Source organism: Prenolepis imparis, unplaced genomic scaffold (genome assembly GCF_030444845.1).
Source record: "Prenolepis imparis isolate NDT839.2.m4 unplaced genomic scaffold, iyPreImpa1.0 SCAF_14, whole genome shotgun sequence".
Classification (NCBI taxonomy): Eukaryota; Metazoa; Arthropoda; class Insecta; order Hymenoptera; family Formicidae; genus Prenolepis; species Prenolepis imparis.
This window is the reverse complement of record NW_028141172.1, coordinates 4,352,819-4,373,655: the sequence shown is the minus strand read 5'-3', so window position 1 is coordinate 4,373,655 and position 20,837 is coordinate 4,352,819. Positions and strand designations below refer to the sequence as shown.

At 33.9% G+C, this 20,837-nt stretch overlaps 2 protein-coding genes across 2 annotated transcripts in view; one reads left to right on the top strand and one right to left on the bottom strand.

Annotated features, from left to right (window-relative positions):
* Rpn2 (Regulatory particle non-ATPase 2) overlaps positions 1-12,275 on the top strand; it is a 53,276-nt gene extending 41,001 nt beyond the window's left edge. The window contains exons 11-14 of the mRNA XM_083054742.1: positions 7,690-8,024; positions 9,345-9,697; positions 10,695-11,046; positions 11,975-12,275. Of these exons, the coding sequence (XP_082910868.1) occupies positions 7,690-8,024; positions 9,345-9,697; positions 10,695-11,046; positions 11,975-12,045 (1,111 nt within the window). The 3' untranslated portion in view covers positions 12,046-12,275. The remainder of the gene's footprint in view (positions 1-7,689; positions 8,025-9,344; positions 9,698-10,694; positions 11,047-11,974) is intronic.
* 5-ht2b (5-hydroxytryptamine receptor 2B) overlaps positions 1-20,837 on the bottom strand; it is a 60,734-nt gene that overhangs the window by 8,772 nt on the left and 31,125 nt on the right. Inside the window, exons 3-5 of the mRNA XM_083054743.1 lie at positions 17,476-17,708; positions 6,855-7,089; positions 2,567-2,939 (exon numbers count right to left, since the gene is read on the bottom strand). Of these exons, the coding sequence (XP_082910869.1) occupies positions 2,567-2,939; positions 6,855-7,089; positions 17,476-17,708 (841 nt within the window). The remainder of the gene's footprint in view (positions 1-2,566; positions 2,940-6,854; positions 7,090-17,475; positions 17,709-20,837) is intronic.

Sequence of the window (20,837 nt, the reverse complement as noted above, 5' to 3'; positions counted from 1 at the left end):
ACATTTTATTTTTTAATTTTTGTTTCGCAAAAATTGTTTAATTTCTTAAAATTAAAATTTTTATATAGATTAAAAATTTAAATCCTCAAATTTTTGGATTTTTTCATTTTCAATTTTTTTTTTAAATTCTCGTACACAATTTTCTCTGTTTATGAGCACAAATATTTAATCTCGAATGTTTTGAAGCATTACGAAATATTTAGAACGTGCAATTACTGTGTCATTAAAATACAATAAAATACAAAGAGCCTTTGTATTCGGAAATCTCTTAAAATATAACGAAAAAGAATATTCGATGCAGCTGCTATTAAAAAAAAAAAGTTGTCGCGGGACAATTGCAGGATAATTTATCCAAAACACGCGGTTGGTACCCGGGTATCCATGCATTTTTGAAGAGGCGAAAAATTATGCATTGGCGGAACGTGAAAGATCGAAGATGCAGGAGACTTCGCGGTTCGATGGATCTTATGATTGAAATATATTTGACTATCGCAGAAGCGAAGGAGTTCTTTAATATTCTCGCCGTACTCTGACGTTCTCGTTTCACTTTCAGTTTGCGTATTCCTTGGTCGATCGACTGAGATGTTCTGGAAGCTCTAAACGACGTCAAATATGATTCCTGCCCCTTCTCTCCCCTTCCCCTCTTTTTCGCAACTTACTTTCGATCCCTTCAAGAAGTATTGCCGATGATCCTGTGTACGAGAATATTCGAAGGAATATATTTCAGATCCCTCGGATGAATATGAAATTGATTTTTCTCTCTCTCTCTCTTATATTTAACTTTTGTAAAATATATTGATTCTCTGCCATTTTTTTTTAATTTTCTCAGACGAAAAATACTTGGGGATAAAAATAGAGAGATGTTTATTAAATTCTTTGCATATCTAAATTATGAATGAATAAAGAAGTTTTTCTTATTCGAGATATTTTTTGATATGAAAATATTAAGAGCAATAATGAGAGAAATTTATTTTAATAAAGGAAAGCTAATAATATATAAGTTTTAGCTCGCGAGTGGTAAATATTGGGTTTCAAGGGATTCTCCGAAAGCCGCGTGTTCTCGGAAATCTTTTTCCAGAAAACTACTTTGATACTTGAAATGTTATTAATAGAAATATTGGGTGAGGAAAGATCCACAAAGTAACGTGTTACATTTTTAGGAAAGAAACTTCGAGATGATATTATTTCAGGATATTTTCAATAGGGAGATATCGCGAGACTTAAATTAAAATATTATGGGGAAGGAAGGGGGTGAACATATATTGATTTAATCCTTCTGTCAATGAATAGATAGGTCAAATTTTAAATGTTAAAAATATATCGGAATTTTTCTTCATCTAAAACAAAATAGAAAAAGAGTCGATTCATACGATGAAAAGATGAAAAAAATATAAAAAATTATATAAACTTAGATTACGAACGAGAATATGGAACATAATGGGATAATTTTAACTTTGTCGTTAAAATTCTCGCGAGTCGAATCCCGAGCATATTATATATAAAGTGACATAAATTCATGAGAGAAACTTCTCGGTTGCCAACACGTGTGAGTAAACTTGACGCGAGGCTAACCGCGTCTTGCGGTAGTATAGTTACCGTGTTTGTGTGAACCCCGGAATGACAAAATGACGTAAATTCGTGCCGTCGTATTGCCACATGGAAACGCACCCGCCCGTCAGGCACAATGGCATGCTTTGAGAGCCCACGGGTTACAACGCGATGGATATGTCGTTAATAATTGCGAAAGCATCTGCCGCGAAAATCCAGACGAGCTCAGAAATTCCCTCTTTGCGAAATTGCGCCGGGATAGATCGTGTATATACAGGGTGTTTTGCGTAAAACAATACAGTGGTATTAGAATATCAGAAAGAAAATAACGATTTCTTCTGTATAACGAGGATCCAAAGAAAGTGAGAAAATTAAGAAAAAAAAATTTATTTTTTTAAATAAAATCTTTAAAAAACTTTATCAGAGAGAAAAAAATACTTTACGAAATATCTTTTCGCTAGTTAATTGGAAATGAAAATTATAGAAATATTATATTTCGATTTATTGTTATTGTATAATCTGTTTTTCATATTTTTCTCTTTTCCTAATTTTTATTAATTTATATCTTTAATTTATACATTTTTCAATTAGCTGAGCTGATTATTTATCCTTCATTTATTCAAATTATATATGGAAGAATTCTCTCTCGTACATTATACATTTATATATTAATAATTCTATAAATGATACATTATGACAAATGACAAAACATCCAATGGATAGGATACGAAGCAAGCTTACAGAAGAATTTGCGATCACTGATCTCTATATAACACTAGATGGTGTATTTAACAGGATGACGTGTTACGAATTGAAAATCAGGTAGCCATCTTTGATAAAGTATAAAATATGCAAGGTGCTAATTTTACATCCAAAAGTGCATATTTTACTGTATCAAAGATGGCTGCCGGACCTTCAAAGCACACTTTTGTTCATTTTTTCCATAATATATACGCTATCCAGTTTTATATAGAGAGCAGTGTTTGCGATTCGCAAACACATATCTGACTCGGCATACCCGTTGCGGAAGCTGCATCTGCGCGGCGGAGGACCGTGTTGCTGCAGCTGCAGCTGCTGCGGTTGCTGTTGCTGCAGTTGCAGCTGATGCTGATGCTGATGCTGGGGAGTCGATCTTGACGAAGTTTGACTACCGGGGCTGCCGGCCATACCCTCGAGACCCCTCGACAGCTTCAGCATCTCCGCGCCGAAGGCGTGAAGGGCGGACATGGCCGAGGGTGGCGGCTCGCTTTCCGGAAGCCAGAGCTCGTGGGTGTCGATAGTGGTGAGTTCGGTGTCGGTCGACGTCCCGGAAGTGTGCTGCGGCGTGCCGCCGCTTCCGCCCGAGCTTTTGTTCAGGAGGTACCTCTTCCAAGTGTTCCGTCGATCGAGTCCTGAAAATTATCGGACAGAACCGGAGAGAGCTAGCGATTATTTATTCGAATTTTTCTTCTTTCGTTTGTTGGTGAGGGGAGAAAGGATCTTTGTGATTTTTTTTCGTTCGATGCGAGAATAAAGGCTCTTTTTGGAGAATGTATAGGATTTTATTGATTTCTCAATGATCGGAGATAGTGTTGAGGAAAAACGAGAGGAATTATTTTTTATCGAAGGGGAGAGTGTAAATGTATATTTGTCTTTCTCTTTAATTTTTAAAATCTTTTTAGAAAGCTCAAAGGGATCAGGGAATTAATGTTAGAGACTAATATTGCGAGTTTGTTCGAGATTTTTTTAGAGATTTTTACGAATTGCTGCTCTAACGATTTATTTCTCATTTACCATTTTACACGTAGCTCAGAAATAATCTAATAAATTTCTAGCGATGGGATTAAGTATCTTATAAAAAGGAATTGGTTTGCATGATTTTGAACTCTACATAAGTACACAGAGAGAATTTTCTCTTAGAATTTACCCTGAAAAAATCATGGTAATTTACTAAACTGCATAGTAAAATTAATCAAACATGTTTTATATTTTATTGTGATAGATATTATTATTCTTATTGTGATAAATATTAATCGGAGAAATTCTTATAAAATTCTTTTTCTTACCATATTGTACGATTACTTTTCAGAGTAAATTCTAAGAGAAAATTCTCTCCGTGTAGGTATATAAAAAAACAAGAACAGTACTTTCAAGTATATTCAAACTTGGATCAAGTATATTCGAATCTTTTATGAGTACTTATGAGAAGTTTTACGAGTACTTTTATGAGTATACTTATGAGAAATTTTACGTTGTATGAATATATGTATGTCTGTGGATATGTAACAGGTGTCATAAATAGATCGTTTTATCTTAGAATTTGTGTACCATTTGTAAAAGATTCGATTCTTTTTACGATAAAAAGTACTTATAAGTATTATTTCGAATTTTTCACAAGTATTTTTAATCTAAAATTTGAATATATTTTTTTCTGGATTGCTTTTCAAGAGTATTTATTCGAATCCTAGAAAATAAAACTTTGATTATTGGAAATTTCGAATTTTTAAGTACATACACATCGAACTTTATCTCATTCCTATTAATTTCTTTAAAATTTTCCCTCTTCTTTCTCGCAATTTTTTTTAAAAATTATCCGGATGAACTCTTAAGTGTCTGCCTCGAGTAGGTTTATGCCTCGGGTCGTAACGAAACGCGCTCAAAGGATCTCCACGTCGTATCCTGTGAAACCTTTCGATCCTGCAGAATATTAAGTACCCTAGTAAAAAATCGCCTTCCAGCCCCGGGAACTATCGATTAATTTTCATATCGGCGAGCGGCGTCGGACGCGACTTTCTCAGCATACTGTGTCGCATCCGAGTTCTTTGCATAATGTCCGACATTTGCATATCTCTTCGTCGTGGACGTCGGCGAGCTTCCGGTGACGTGCCGGCCAAGTTTCTTGTCGCGAAGTGCTTTCAGACAGAGACAGAGCTCGCCTATTTCTCTTTCTTGCTCTATCGATTCCCGGGATCGATTTTCCGAGCGGAAAAGGGAAGAAGAAAAAAGAGAGAGAAAAAAAAAGAAGAAACCAACCGGCGCCGACGCTGCCATTAATCATGCGAGAGACTGCATCCTCGATGTTGCGCGCCGAATTATTTATACCATAATGATTAGTTGCACACGATGGAGATTAGCGAGGATAGATAAGAAAAATAATTCATCATTAGCGAGTTTCGGCTTGATTTCGGCAGATATTCTCGAATCTAGAGAGAATCGCTCTTCGAAAATGTATAAAAAAGTCTCTAAAGAACAAGATTTTTAAGGACGAATCCATTTTTATTCGTGGCATTTTTAACAGGGTCTACTCTCTGGAGTATGTAAGTTTTTATTAAAATCTCATGTGATTTTATCGATGTTTGATCTCTTTTTCTATCGAGATCTTATTTAAGTATTAAAATTGTTTCATTTTTTAATAATATTTAAATAAATTAGAATATTCCTCAAACTATTTATAATAAATTATTGTTTTATTTTCTATTTTATAATTTTGCACATATCTTTAGTGTTTAGATATAATAATATATTGCACTTTGTTATATATATTGTCCAAATTAATTTCATGATTAGTAAAGCAATATTAAATGCTATAAGAGAAACTGCATTTTTGGTAACTTTCTTTGCAATCGGAGATGAGTAGAAGGAGAAATTTATTTTAAATCTTAAATTTTACAAAGATTCTTATTTTATCTGGAATTTTAAACGAAAATATCTGAAAGATCACACAATACTCACGGAATTTTCTCACGAGATTAGAACAGACACCCTGTTTAATTTTTTTTAATGATAACTATAAGGTGTAACCTCGTGACTTTTCTATTTTAAAGTTTGTATTTACCAGAGAGGCACTTAATGGGGAACGCGCTGTAAACTGCAATAATTGCGCGATGCGCCGCGCAAAATAGCGTAGTGTATTCTGGCGTGAAGTTGGTATGCAAATTCCGTTTGTTGCGCGGTAATCGGAGATTTGCCGGAGTAAAATCAAAGCGACAATAGACGCGATGGCTTCCGGCGAAATCTCGCCGGAAGTGGGACGGAGAGAGCGAAGGAACGCTTGCTCCCTCTCTCTCTTTCTCTCGAGCGCTTTGTTAAGGAGACGAATTTGCGACCCGGCATTCCCGGAAAACGTTTATGAGAGAGCGAAACCTCCGGAACGCGCGCTTTCCTTTGAAGCCGCGGGCTTTTGATAAATCGGAATAAATAATAATTTTTATCGGGATGCAAGAAAAAATGATAATCGTGCATAGCTGCCTCTGCGCTGCTCATTTTCGCGTAAACTGTCGCGTGTCCCCGGGGAAAATCGGGAAATATTGTCGCACGGGAGAATTGCTCGACAATGAACGAGGAATAAAGTAGAAAATAGACGATGAGAAGGCTATATATGGCTGTACTTTGCATCTTTTATCAAGATTTTGTTTTATTTCCTAGCTGCATATTTAAATTTTTATTCTTTGTCATGTATTATATATAATACAATTTTATGTGTGTGCATGTTTTGTGTATGTATGCGTGCGAGAGAAAAAAATGGGAGAAAAATTGATAAATTGATATAAACAACATTTTTATACAGGCGTAACAGTTTTTTCATTTTTTTCATCGCTGCCAAATGGGCGAGAGAAAAAGCGGGTAAAAGTGGTTCGTGAAATGATAAGGGAAATATTTTAGATGAATAAAAAAATAAAATATTTTTTTAACCATTCGTTATTTTATTAAAATTCTAGGAAGGCCGCGATTTTTTTGTCGAAAAATTACGAGGCAGCAAGAATTCTTCAGTGTGTAAAAGAATTTGGAGGGTTGAACATTTTTCAAATATATTTTCGAAATTTTTCAAAGTTGTAACCATATCCCCAAACCAAAACAAGATGGAAGGTACGAATGTTTATAAATGCCAAAATATTCGATAAATTAATTTAATTCTATGAATTGTTGATTTTTCGATTTTTATAATAATTTAGAAAAACAAACGAATTAAATTGAAAAATAGAAATAGGAATTTGGAAGACTGAAAATTCTTTAAATATACTTTCGAAATTTTTAAATAAATTCCAGGACAATATGAAGGGTATGAATGACATATGAATGTGATATTTGATATATTAATATTTTCAATCCTACGAATCGTTAATTAAATTTCGACTCTTATAATTAGAAGAAAGACACGAATTAAATTGAAAAATAAAAAAAAAAAGATCGAATCAAAAATCTATTTGTAAAATAAAAATAGGACAAAATGCGGGCTCGATTATACAGAGGATTAAATATATGAAAGCACAGTTCAGGATCGATGGATTTTGAGGGGAACAGGCTAGTGTACGCGACAATACACGAACCTGTCACGGAAGATGCACCTTGAGGTGCACCCTGAGGTGCACCCAACCATCCTGATGACCAACCTGCTCCTTTCCCACCAATGTTCTGCTGTTGCTTCGCTAGCAATCTCACCGTCAATGCGTACGTCAACAGCATCACGCCCAGCGGGATGTAGAAGCAGATTATGCTGCCGATTAATTTGTAAAGGGGATCGGGAATCTGACAGGCACCGTCCACCAACACCGAATCGTCCTCCTGAAACAGGACGAGAAAATGTGTCTGATAATTAACATTCATATTAATTCGCGAATTTGATAAACGTATGCTTCCTCCCCCGTAGGTTATTAAATTATAATAATCAGTTATTATATAATAATTAATTGATTTATAAACTGTTCTAAAACGTAGTAGATATATATTATTTATAAAAAATTATTAGCGAGATTTATGATTAATGAAGTCTTCCCCTTATGACAGAATGTTTTTTTCTATGAATAATCTAAAAAGTTGAGATTGCTGAGGATTTTATAATTAATTATTAAAACTTGATTTAAGATTCTAAAATAATTTTATTCATAAAATAAATATTTCGTATATGTATGTATATCTAAAGATAAAATATCACATATAAATTATAAATCTATTTGGAGCAAAACAGAAATAAATAGACAGATTTAAACACTATAATAAGGATCTAAGAATGATTTAGTATTTGATATTTAAATTATAATGTACGTCGATGCAGTGTGAATGAAATACAAATCACTCGAATAGTGACATATATAAGAATGCGTGCCACAAGCGAAGAGGATGAGAACGCAAAAGTTAGGAGCACAATTTTCTCGCATGTTTCAGGACTCCTGAGCAGTGTCCTAGCGTAGTGTCCCTCTTAGCGGAAAGCTATAATCCGCACGTGAGGTACGGGGCGGCGATGGCTTTGGGGATCGCCTGTGCGGGCACCGGTCTGAAGGAAGCTATCGCTTTGCTGGACCCGATGACCAACGATCCCGTAAACTTTGTGAGGCAGGGAGCTCTGATCGCCTCCGCCATGATTCTCATCCAACAGACGGAGGCGACGTGCCCACGCGTCAAGGATTTCCGAGCTTTGTACGCTAAGGTCATCGTGGACAAACACGAGGACGTGATGGCTAAGTTCGGAGCGATTTTGGCGCAAGGAATCATCGATGCCGGTGAGTCCTGATAGAATTCTCCTTCTCGCGATAGAGCGATCTTTCTAGAATTTCTCGCGCGATAATTCTCGATTTTTATTTTAATTACGCATTTTTCGACGAACTTGATTTCTCCTTAATCCTTCTGTCAGTGAACGGGTACATAGAGAGAATTTTCTCTTAGAATTTACCCTGAAAATCATGATAATCGTGGGACAATATGATATGGAGAGAATTTCTCTGATTAATATTTATCACAATAAAAATAATAATATCTATCACAATAAAATATAAAACATATTTGATTAATTTTACTAAACTGCATAGTAAAATTGATTAAACATATTTTATATTTTATTGTAATAGATATTATTATTTTTATTGTGATAAATATTAATCAGACAAATTCTCACAAAATTCTTTCCATACCATATTGTCCCACGATTATAATGATTTTCAGAGTAAATTCTAAGAGAAAATTCTCTCAGTGTACCCAATTTTAAATATTAAAAATATTAAATATGTGTTTCGAAACTTTTCTCTATTTGAAACAAAATACAAAAAAAGAAACAAAATACGAGAGTCCTTTATATTTGGAAATCTCTTAAAATATGACGAGAAAGTATATTCGACTGCTAAAAAAATTGTCGCAGTGCAATATGTCGAAAATATGCAGTACTTTGGTATCCATACATTGATGGAAAGGCAAAAAATTATTTTGACAGAAGGGTTAACGAAATCAAAATCGTTAGTCATCCTGTATTTTCTTCTTTGAATGTAGCTCTATTATTATAATGGAGCGAGAAGGAACAATTTAGCATGTGGATCTTAGATTAATCGTGGAATTAAAGATTCCGAATTCATGGAAAAGAAAATTTTGGTTCCATGGAACTTGCGATTCTTTCGTATACAATTGAAAAGTATTATTAATTTTAATATTATTAATTTATATTAATTTTTATATATGTAGAGTGTGTCTAACAAAATCTTTACAATTTATTTATATAAAGAGCTTGTTTTTTTTAGAATTTTACATTTTTGCGAATGTTTCAATTTTTGCGAAGCAAAAATTTTTTGATTATTTAGAACTTGAATTTTCATAGATTAATAATTTAAATCCTCAAATTTTTTTGGATTTTTACGTTTTTACATTTTTTAAAAAAGTTTTATAGCGCAAACATTTAATCTCGAATGTTTTGCAGCAGTTTTTCGCGAATTTACGAAACATTTAGTACAATTACTGTGTTTGTCGTTAAAATTCCGATGTGCGGCCCATAAAAAAAGGGAAGTCAGCTGCAAGAGAATAGTAGCTGCGAGTAGAGACTTCTGCTTTTTCCTTAGGCGGTCGTAACGTGACCGTGTCCCTGCAGTCGCGAACAGGACACACGAATATGCTGGCGGTGGTAGGCGCCCTGGTGTTCACCCAGTACTGGTACTGGTTCCCGCTGGCTCACTGTTTGGCCCTGGCGTTCACGCCCACGTGCCTGATCGCGCTGAATGCTCAGCTGAAGATGCCCAAGCTGAAGATCAGGTCGGACGCCAGGCCGAGCATGTACGCCTATCCCGCGCCTCTTGAGGAGAAGAAGAGAGAGGAGCGCGAAAAGGTCACCACCGCCGTCCTCAGCATCGCGGCTCGCGCCAGGAGACGCGAGTCCGAGAGGAAGGCCAGGGATTCACACGAGAAGATGGAGGTGGTGAGTTGATTAAAATCATGTCGAAACTTTAGTGGGATCCTTCATCGAGAGAAAATAGCGGAAATAATTCATGAAAATTTTTTGAAAGGAGTCCTTAGCACCACTAGCTCTTTTGACAAGAGCTACTCTTTATTTGTATTCGGATAATTAATATTTCGTCGATATTAGTATTAAAAACAATTTTTATAAAAATTTTCTATAAGAGGGAAAGATTATTGTTTCTATTTTTCCCTTGTCGTGATTCGTCATTTTTATTCTTGCTCATTGGAAAATTTTTAGGTAAGTGTCTTAAAGATTTGCTCTTAATACAAATGGTAGGTATTTTATATTTTAAACTTTTTAATCTTATTAGTTTTATATATCCACGAATTTTAAAATCTATTTTTATATTCATAAATTTTCGAATATCAATTTCACGAATTTTAGAATTTTCTAATTTTTTTGATACTTAAAATTTTTATTTTAACTCAAGCCTTGATTTTTGTGTGTTTTAATATTTATATCTTTTTTGATAATTTGAATTCTTGCAAGTTTTCATGCGTCAATTTTACGTTTCGCGAACTTTTAGAAGCATCCGTCAATATTAATTCTTTTAAAAAGTTTTTTTTATTTCTCGAATATTTGATCGTACAATTTTCAACATTTCTTGTTTCGTGAAATGTTTATTCAGAGATTTGTAAGCGAATTGCGTTTAAATCTTTACATAGCATTGTCTTTATATATCTTTGCGCATCTCTTTTTAGTCTCTTAAATACATCGAATCTCAAGTTAGAACATCCAACCCCGATGAACAAGAATAAAGTCTTTAGCACAAAAAATCGGACTTCTCTTCCTCTCAAAGAACCAATTTCTTCCCGAAACGCTCGATAATCCGTTCCTTCCTATTTTGGGTCTTATTGGTAAACTTGGCGATTTGCATGGCAAATACGGGAAAAGGGCAGGATAATAGATTGCTGGAAAGCGACAAGCCGGGGAAAACCTAAAAAAAATATTGCAGGATCCGCCTTCGGAGACGAAGGAGCTTCACGAGGTGAAAGAAGCCGCCGCGTCGTCCTCGAAGGAAAAGGATGACAAGAAGAGGGACGAGAAGGAGGCTAAGGAGTCCAAGGAGAAGCCCGAGAAGAAAGCAAGTAAGGACGACGAGAAGGAGAAGAAGGAGCCCGAGCCGAACTTCGATTTAGTGGAGGTTCTCCAGAATCCCGCGCGAGTCCTGCGTCAGCAGCTCAAGGTCATCCAGTTGTTCGAGAACAGCCATTACGTTCCCGTCAAGGATATTCAGATCGGCGGCATCGTCATGGTTAAGCATATACAGACCGACACCGAGGAGGAGCTCGTCAAACCCGTCGCTGGTGAGTGATCAATTCAAGATTTATCGATTAAATTAATTCAACGATCAAAACTATTTTTTTTTTTTTTTTATTAATAAATTCATCTTGTGGAGGAAGAGAGACTGTTATTAATTTATTAATTTATATTTACGATAGATGGGGCGAAAGAAATGAGATACAAATTTTAATTTTTCATCTTTTCCTCAATGAATGAGTACCAACTTTGTGCTTTCGACATATTACACTGTAACAATTTTTTTTATCTCAGCTGCTGCGTCTCGAATATTCTTTCCCGTTATATTTTAGGTTTCCGAATACTAAGATTCTTTGTATTTTGTATTGCGAGAAAAATTCCGACACGATTTTAACATTTAAAGTTGCCTCGAGAATCCGTTCATTGACAGAAGGGTTTTAAGTTCAAAATTATTTTTTTTAAATAAATTGATCTTGTAGAGGAAGAGAGAATGTTAATAATTGATATTTATAATATAGATAGAGAAAAAATGGATAACAATTTTAAAGAAAGATTTTGAAATAGTCTAATTATATTTTAATCATTAATTTATTTAGGAAAGACAGAGAAATTGAGGAAAAATTAAAGAAATAATTTAATTCTTTTTTTACATTTATGTATAATATATATTTATTATATATTAATTTATTATACATATATTATTATAAATTAATTTTTAGATTTTCAAGAGCTTATATTTTTTATACGCAACACATTTTATCAATAATTTATATTGTGTTCTTAATATTGTTTGAAGAGAAAACAAGAGGGAAGTAAATATATATTTCAAGTACTTAATGAATTAAATTATTATAAAAAATAAAATTATTATTATGAAAACGGGACACACAAGAGCAGTTTGATCTGCACCTATTTTAAGACTGTCCTAGGGAAGGAGGGAAGGGCGCGTGCCTGAGCGTTTTCGGTTTGTTTCAGCTTTCGGGCCGAAGCCGGAGGAGGAGAAGGAGGCCGAACCACCCGAGCCCTTTGAATACAACGAGGATTAAGGGGCGAAAACACGCATTGCCCCTTTCTGTCATACGTCATCGCGTTAAAATCGCGGCACGCTTCTTGTCACTTTTCATTAATATTCTCTCGCGTCTGTCTTTTTTTATACTGTCGCAATTTTCACTCTGTCTCTCTCTTTCTCTTTCCCTTTCTCTCTCTCTCTTGTGCGTGTCTGTCTGGTCAACGAAATACTCTGCGTGCTCCAATAAAAATCGTTGCGTCAGATCTATTCGTGTTGTTTATCTTGCAACCCTTTAATTAGATCTCTAAGCAACGAATAGCAATTCTTTAAGAATTAATTGATCGTTCGCGAATTTAGTTCTTTATATCGAATTATATAGATAGGCGTATCTTTTTCTTTTTAATCTATTGTTTTGTACGATAGATGAAGTTTTATTAGAGGAAATTTTAATGCAAAGAAAAAACGAAGGATTTCAGGATGTAAAATATAATTTTTTACTTTGTGCGCAACGATTGTAAATAAATTATTATATATATATATATGCTCGACTTTTTCAGGAGTTTTGTTATTTTCTACAAATTAATAAATTAGATAAATAAATTTATAATTATTATGTTATTAATAATTTAAATTTTTATCGAAATAAATAATGTAATATCTCTTTATGATTTCATGTTTTTATTTAAAATTTGGCTAGTATTAACACATACGTTTTTATATCTGCCGTAATATAATAAAATTATTTCGTCGAAAAAAAATGTGTCATTATCACTCTCCTCTTATATTCCTCCAATTGTGGCTTTAAAAGAATCAAGAAGAATTAGTGAAATTAATTATTTATGGGACGATAAGTAGAAATATTTTTGAAACAATTTTGTGTGTAGTTATACTTTGTATTAATTTTTATTGAAAATATTTCTCACCTGTATTATAATTTTTCATCAAAAATATTTGTTTCAGGAAAATTGCAATTTCACGATACTTGCGAATGGACAGATTGTCGCGCAAAGCTCGCGATTTTCCTACAAATCATTTATTAATAATTTACACTCGAGAGAAGAGACAATCCCAGTCCATTCTTACACGTCCGTTTGAGCGCTTTATCGCGAGAGTCTAGAGTTTCCGCGAGACAACGCACTTCATAATTCATCGCGCTCGTCGTTAAACTTTGACGCGGGGGTTTCACCCCCGTATAGACATGAATCTTCCTTGAAATACGCTTCCGCTTTCAGTCTCCGTCGTCTGTAATCAGCTCGTGTTCCGCTTCCGCTGTCAACGGTCGGTGATGATCGAGCGCGGTGATTACAAAGGGGGCGAGGGGGGTTGAAAGGGAGAGGAGATGGACGTCCTCTCTTGTTGCGAGATTATGGTCCACGCACGTGTACATCCGCCGCACGTGTGTTGACCGGAAGCGCGAATTCCGTCCGACGTCGCGTCGATAACTCGTGACGTCGTGACGTCTCTCGAGGGAGAATCGAGGGTGGGTTCGGCCGGCTTAAGACGTCAACCGGCACTCTTTAATTTTCCACGTTGGGATTTAAGTTCCTCCTCGCCGGGAAATCGAGAAAGTCGCCGGAGGAGGAGTTTCGGGGACGGAAAAAAAAAATTCCGGTTTTTTTTTAAATACACTCTCGTGTGTCTACGTCAGAGAGTGTTCTCTCTCCCCCGAGAATTTAGAGATTTCTAGGGAAATTCGAGAAGAATGAAGAATCGTTATCCATTCCCAGCGAAGAGAATAATAGAGTAAAATTCATTAGATTAATTAAAATTTACAAGAAAATTTATTAAATAATAATAAAATTAAAATTCTTGTATCTCCTTGAAAATTTTTCTCGAAGAAGAAAGCTTTCTGACGAAATTTGAAAATTTAAGCTTTCGGAAGATGAGAAGGAAAGTCGAGAGATTAAAAATTTGAAATAAAAATTTACTAATTATTAATAAATTAAAATTTGAATTTTTTATTATTATTTTGAAACTCAAGATATAGAGAAAAAAAAATCAAAAATTTAATTAATTTTTTCAGACACTATAATCAAAAATTCTAGGAAGAAATTTTTTCAGATTTTTTAATTTTGAGGAGTTAAAAAAATTGTTAATTGCAAATTTTGTGTGAGAATTTTTAAATTTGAATCAAATCTTCAGGTTATAAAAGTATAAGTAAAATTTATTTAGAGTCTAAAAAAATTCGAGATATTAAAAGATGTAAAAATTTTAGAATCTGAAGCTAAAAGGTTCTGTCAATTTCACATATTAAAATTTATAGAAATAGCCTTGCATTTCGTTTTCATTGAAGAAGAATGAACCATCCGGGATACGAGAAAAATCCGCGACATTGAAAATCAACAGAGGTTTATAAAAATTTGCCAAAATTCTCGACGAAAAATTTATTTTGATTTGTACGAAAATTTCTACAAATATTTTCTAAAAAGAAAAAAAAAATATTGACATTAAATTTCAATAACTCGCGCATCGCTGAAAATATTCAGATTACATTTCGGAGAAATATTCTACAAATTTACGAAATATTCGCATAGAGACGTATATCCTTCCTCGTCTATTTCGTCTCCCCACGTATCGCGTAGGTGTGAAAACTCATTGTCGGATTAAAGTACTTAATGTAAATTACGTTACACAACGCGGAATACACGGGGCATTATTATATATGCCGGACGGAATATTTTTGTCGCGCCGGCATCGGGCGACAAATTTCACTCCGGATGTTGGATGGAATTTTGAATGAGAGTACATGGCGGCCGCGAAATTTGGATCAATACCCAAGTAAGGCAACGCGCTGGTAAATGGTGCTGTAAAGTTGCTGAAACTCGTCCGACAAACTCATCGATGCGGCGTTCTGCGGCGGTTCTCTCCCTCTCTCTCCCTTTCTCTTGGGCGCCGCGAGAAACGAAAGTAGTTTGCACATTTGCAAGAGCAGTTTGCAGCTTCTACGACGATGAACACGCTCGGGGGGTAAGAAAATAACCTGTTAGACGTGTACATGTCACGCGCGTGTTCCTGAGGGAGAGAGAAACCCTTCATAACGTTAGGAGATTTTCCACCGAATACGCCAACATCACGTTTCGCGGAAATTAAAGGGCGACGAATATAATTACTTCATTGTCGCGTAATTAGTTAGTTTTCCAAGCGCGCACCTTTATATATTATACGACTTGTCACGTGAATTTTAAAATAAAAATAAAAGAGAAAATAAAAATTTTTCGAAAGTATTGTGTATATATACACGTGGTACATAATTCATATGTGCATTTGGCAGCGAAATTTCAACGGTTAAAAAAGTTTTTCCGCACGATTTTGCTCGGCATAAGTGTGAAACGGTCGGAATAAAATTTTACAAATAATATTTATAAAATTATAAAAGGGACGTGAAATAACACAAGGAAATATATAACGGACAGCTGTTTTATTATGTGCGTGTTTGACGTCGCGTCATTTAGGGGTGGGATCAAGTTTAACATGTACTTGAAAATTCGAGTTAAATCCAACAATTAAATTTTATTTTCTGGGATTCGAATATTCGTGAGAAATAATATTTTAGATTTGTACTCTTACGAAGTAATCGAATTTAAAACAATTATATTCGAATTTTTTAAATTGAATACTTGCAAGATTTGAAATAGTACTTATGAGTACTTTTTATTTAAAAAATTAAGAATCGAATATTTTACAAGTGATACTCAAACAGAACGTAAAATTTCTCATAAATATTTATAAAAATACTCATGAAATTTCTTAAAGTATTCATAAAAGTACTTGTAATGATAAATATTCATAAGTACTCATGTAAGTATTCATAACTCGCGAATTTGATCCAAGTCCGAATGTACTTGGAAGTATCGTTCTTGTTTTTCGAGGTATTTATAGAGAATTCGAACCAATCTCATCTAAATTCGAGTCTATTTGAAAGTACAGTATTTTTTTTTAAGTAATTATAGAGAGTTCGAACAAATCAAATGCAAACAAATTTGATTCTATTTGAGATACTTGATCCCGTCGCTAATTTTGCGCGATCGAAAAAATATGTCGACTTTGTTCCTACGAGAGATTGCTGGATGTGAAAACTTTCGCCGCGCGATGCAGAGTCTCGTATAAATCCATCCCGTTCTTTTATCCTGCATCGAATGATCGATGGACGACGTTTCCCGCGCAAACGGCGATAAACTTTCGGTCGTCGAGATTTCGCGTCCGCCGCTTGAGAAAGAAAGAGGGATTTTGCGGGCGAAAGTTCCGCAATCTTTCGATCGTTACGGAAAATTGAGAAAGATTCTCGTCCCAGGTAAGATGTAGCAAAAAATTATTGCGGTTACATTTCGGGATCGCTGTAAATTAGAGCTGTTTAATTTTTTTAAATACAGAACAAGAGCGAAACGATTTGTGCACGTCATAAAAAAAGAAACATATAGGATAGTTTTTTAAATTATTAATATATAAAAATCCCTTCTTGTTTTTTCTTAATAATAGGTTCTTTGGTCAATTTAATCAATTAGAGACCAATTTAAAAATTAATTTTTTCTCTGCAAAAATATTAAGGCATCTTTAGCGAAAATATTGATCGTTAGAAGCGAAAAGGGGCTTTTTGCGAATTATATTTTGTAGAATTATAAGGTTGACAGAACATTCTTTAGTTAATCTCAGGAAAAGTTTGTTTTAATAGACTTTTAATTTAGAGAGAGAGAGAGTTAGTTACAAATAATTTTATTGAAGCCTTGTTACAAAGATACATGATAGAAAAAAATGGAAGCTTGCAAAAAATGGTGATTCTTCTTGACATTTTTGCTGAGGAAAAATTGACTTTAAATTGGCTAAAAAATCTGCTATTAGAAAGACATTCGACAATTTTAGAACACTCTATGTGAGAAATTAAAGAGATAGTAATATAGTCTGATCAATAATTGTCTTTATTTACTGACTTAATAATTAATTAATTAATACTCGTTTAATGTATCAAAATATTTGAAAATATAATTTAAAAAATATAAATATACATATAACTTTTTTAAATTATATTTTTACAAATATAAATACATTAAGAGCGAGTAAATGAAGACAGATATTAGTCAGACTACATCTTTATGTATACATATACAAGGTCAAGCATTTAAATTGAGACGTCTAAATATACAAGAAAGTGAAGAGAAATAAAAAGAAATGTTTCAGACAATAAGTAGGGTTTTGAAGGGAACATAATATTGTAACCTAGAATTACCCTTGAGGGCAGTTCTTCAAGGTCAATTAAGGACCAACGTAATTTTTTTAAATGGAACCATCCTAATATTTTTTAGACATCTCAATTTAAATATCCTATATCCATTTTTAAATATATTTTATATAAAGATATATTTATGTAAAGATATATATATATATACATATCTTTATATAAAAATGGAAAAATAAAAAGCTAAAGAATGAGAAAGAGAAAATTTGATAATACGTCTAGAGAAACGAAGCTTACCTTGGAGTACATGAGGCTCAAGGGCAGACTGATTGCGATGCTGAGGATCCACACGAAAGTGATCTTCAGAGTAACTCGCTTCTTGGTCTTGTTGCGTCCAAACTTCATCGGGTAACGCAGACTCAGGTAGCGGTCCACGCTTATGGTGCACAAGTGCATTATACTCGCGGTGCAGAAGAGAACGTCGAGGCAGATCCAGGCGAGGCAATAGATCGACGGTAGCGGAAAGTATCCTGCGAAGCAGCACAAAACAACTGTGAAGGGTGAGTCTTTTGCCCGCGCGAAGCGCGACTAATTAAATCCCGGCTCAATTAGCGGCGTCTTGTGGCTCGCCGAAAGATAAATTTCAATTATCTTGACATTCGTTCTTGCGCGATGTTTTATTCTGCGCGCAGCAGCGGAAGACTGCGGAATTCTTGTCCGCATTAAACAGACTTTGATATCGAGCTGACGTTGTGGAGAGAGAGAGAGCTAACGACGTAACAAAATTAATTAAAATCTTAAAATATATATATTATAATAAAATATATATATATATATATATATATATATATATATATAATATTAAATATGTTACAATATATTATATATATATATATATATATAATATTAAAATACATATTATATATATATATATATATATATATATATATATATTTTAAAACCCAACTGTCAGAGATATTTTTTCAAAATTGTTTTTCATTTATCGCGCACACAATTATTTAGGATATAATTTATTTTTGATATTAAATTTTATGTTGCGTATATATATTAATATTTTATATTTTTCTATATGCGCAAAAAATAATTTATTAAAAATTGAGAATTATTTCAAAGTATTTATATATTTTTTAAACCATAAATGTCAAAGGTATATTTTGAAAATTGTTTTTTCATTTATCGCGCACAAAATTATTTACGATATATTTATATTTAATATTAAATATATTAAATTTTATTGCGTACACAGAGAGCATTTTCTCTTAGAATTTACCCTGAAAAGTAATCGTCGGACAATATGGTAAGAAAAAGAATTTTATGAGAATTTCTTTGATTAATATTTATCACAATAAAAATAATAATATCTATTACAATAAAATATAAAATATGTTTGATTAATTTTACTATGCAGTTTAGTAAAATTAATCAAACATGTTTTATATTTTATTGTAATAGTAGATATTATTATTTTTAATGTGATAACTATTAATCAGAGAAATTCTTTCCATACCATATTGTTCCACGATTACCACGATTTTCAGGATAAATTCTAAGAGAAAATTCTCTCAGTGTATATATACTAAATTATATTTTATACTTTTGTATGTGCGCGAAAATTCATTTATGAAAAATTAAAAATTGAATTATTTCATAATATTTATATATATTTTTATTAAATCTAAATGTCAGAGATACTTTGGAAATTGTTATCGTTTATTGTGCATATAATGCAATAATTTACGATATTTATTATTTAATATTAAATATATTTGATTTTATTGCGTTCACATATACATCGAATTATATTTTACATTCTTGTATATGTGTGCAAAATTTGAATTACTAAAATTATTATTAATTAGATGTATCGAAACTATCATTACGTCTCCCGGCTTCTTGGCGTAATATTGTTTTATGACGTAATATTGAGGTGACATCGATACGTCGGTTCGTCGGCATGCACGATAACGATAGACAAGCAATTTGCATGCGTAGTTTGTTAAGTAAACTTTATAAAGGGCGTGGCAATTTTCCTTTAATCTTCGCTAGATTGCATTCGGGGCAATTCGGGGGCTATTCGATATTAAATTTTCCGTTCTTCTTGTGCCCTTTGCGCGAGAATACGGCGGAAGTGGCGTAATATTATAGCAAATAGAAAGCTGTTATTTCGAGATCGATGTTATCCGGTGCGATTTTATCCTCTTTCCCTCCCCCGCTGCCTTTCCCGACCTTTTAAACTTCCGTTTAATAATTAATCTTAGCGTAGTAGCGCCGAGTCTCAAAACGTGTGTTTTTTTCAATTATTTTTTTTTTTTTACAAGCTGCCAAAGGCCATAATTGATACGCCCACTCTTAATAAATGTTTTACATCTGACGGACGCAGCCGCGCAAAAACTTTAGTTATCTGACCTGCCGGCTCTTCCGGTTTCTAAAACTCCTCCCGCCTTTTACGCACAAGCACACAATTAATGAGTAATAAATACACCCACTTCGCAATGCAATTTTTTTCTTAGAATTTTTTACGCAGAAATTATATGGAGAAAAATTTAATTTTAATTTAAGATATTTATTTATTAGATTAAAATGCACACAAGTAGTTTCTTTTCGTCGGACAAATGTTGAGAAAACTCGACAAAAAATATGGTTTATTTCAGAAGTAAATTAGTCCAATTCTTTTTTAAAGAGAATTCTGCTTGTTTTCATTCAAGGCACAAGATGCAATTAAGAGATTGGGATTTTAATTTATCCTCCTCAGAGTACATTTTGACAGATCGGATTTTTAAATATAAGAGGAAGGGAGTGTCTCTCGAGGGAGAGGAAACGGTTAATCAATCAAAATGTAAATCGGAGAGTACTTTCAGGTACACTCGAAACAATGGTTAACCTTTGAATCGAGGAACCTCCCTCTGCGAGGAATCATTAAAATTTCACGAGTGTCGTGCAAATTTCGCGTGGGATGTCGCGTTCCGTAGGATCGTGCCTCTGGGAGATGAGCGGATGGAAAGGTGGGAAGGATGGGGGGGAGGAAAGGGGTGAATCAAGGAAAGTGCACCAAGAGAGAGCACCGGATCCCGCAACGAAACGACGGGCGGTTAATGCACGAAGGAATTAACGCAACTCCGCGTGTCGAACAAAATTACTCCGCGTCTATGGCAAAAGGGAAGGGGGGAGAACGTCGTGCAACCCCCGAAACTTGCATATTCATGCCACTACGGATTATCCAGCGTGTATATATATATATATATATATATATATATGTTTATATACCGGCGATCAAATATTTCGCTGTTTTATTAATGCAAAACCGTCATCCGACCCTGGAGATTCGCGCGCGAATGTAGGTACGTCGTTTATTAGTGAAGAAAGGATCCTCTTATAATTCATACGCTATTCGAAACATTACGTTATTGTGTACGCAACATTCGCATTTACGATATATACAATATTTACTTACGATATACAATGTATTGTATGTTCGCGAGTATGTTTATATGTCATACAACAGCCGAAATGGGTTTCGGCGAATGAAAAACTTGAAAGTACGTAGTTTTGATAATAATGGAATAATAATTGAACTGCGATCTAACAATATAATCGAATGATAAGTAATCGAAGATTTAATTAAAAATTGAAAAATAATG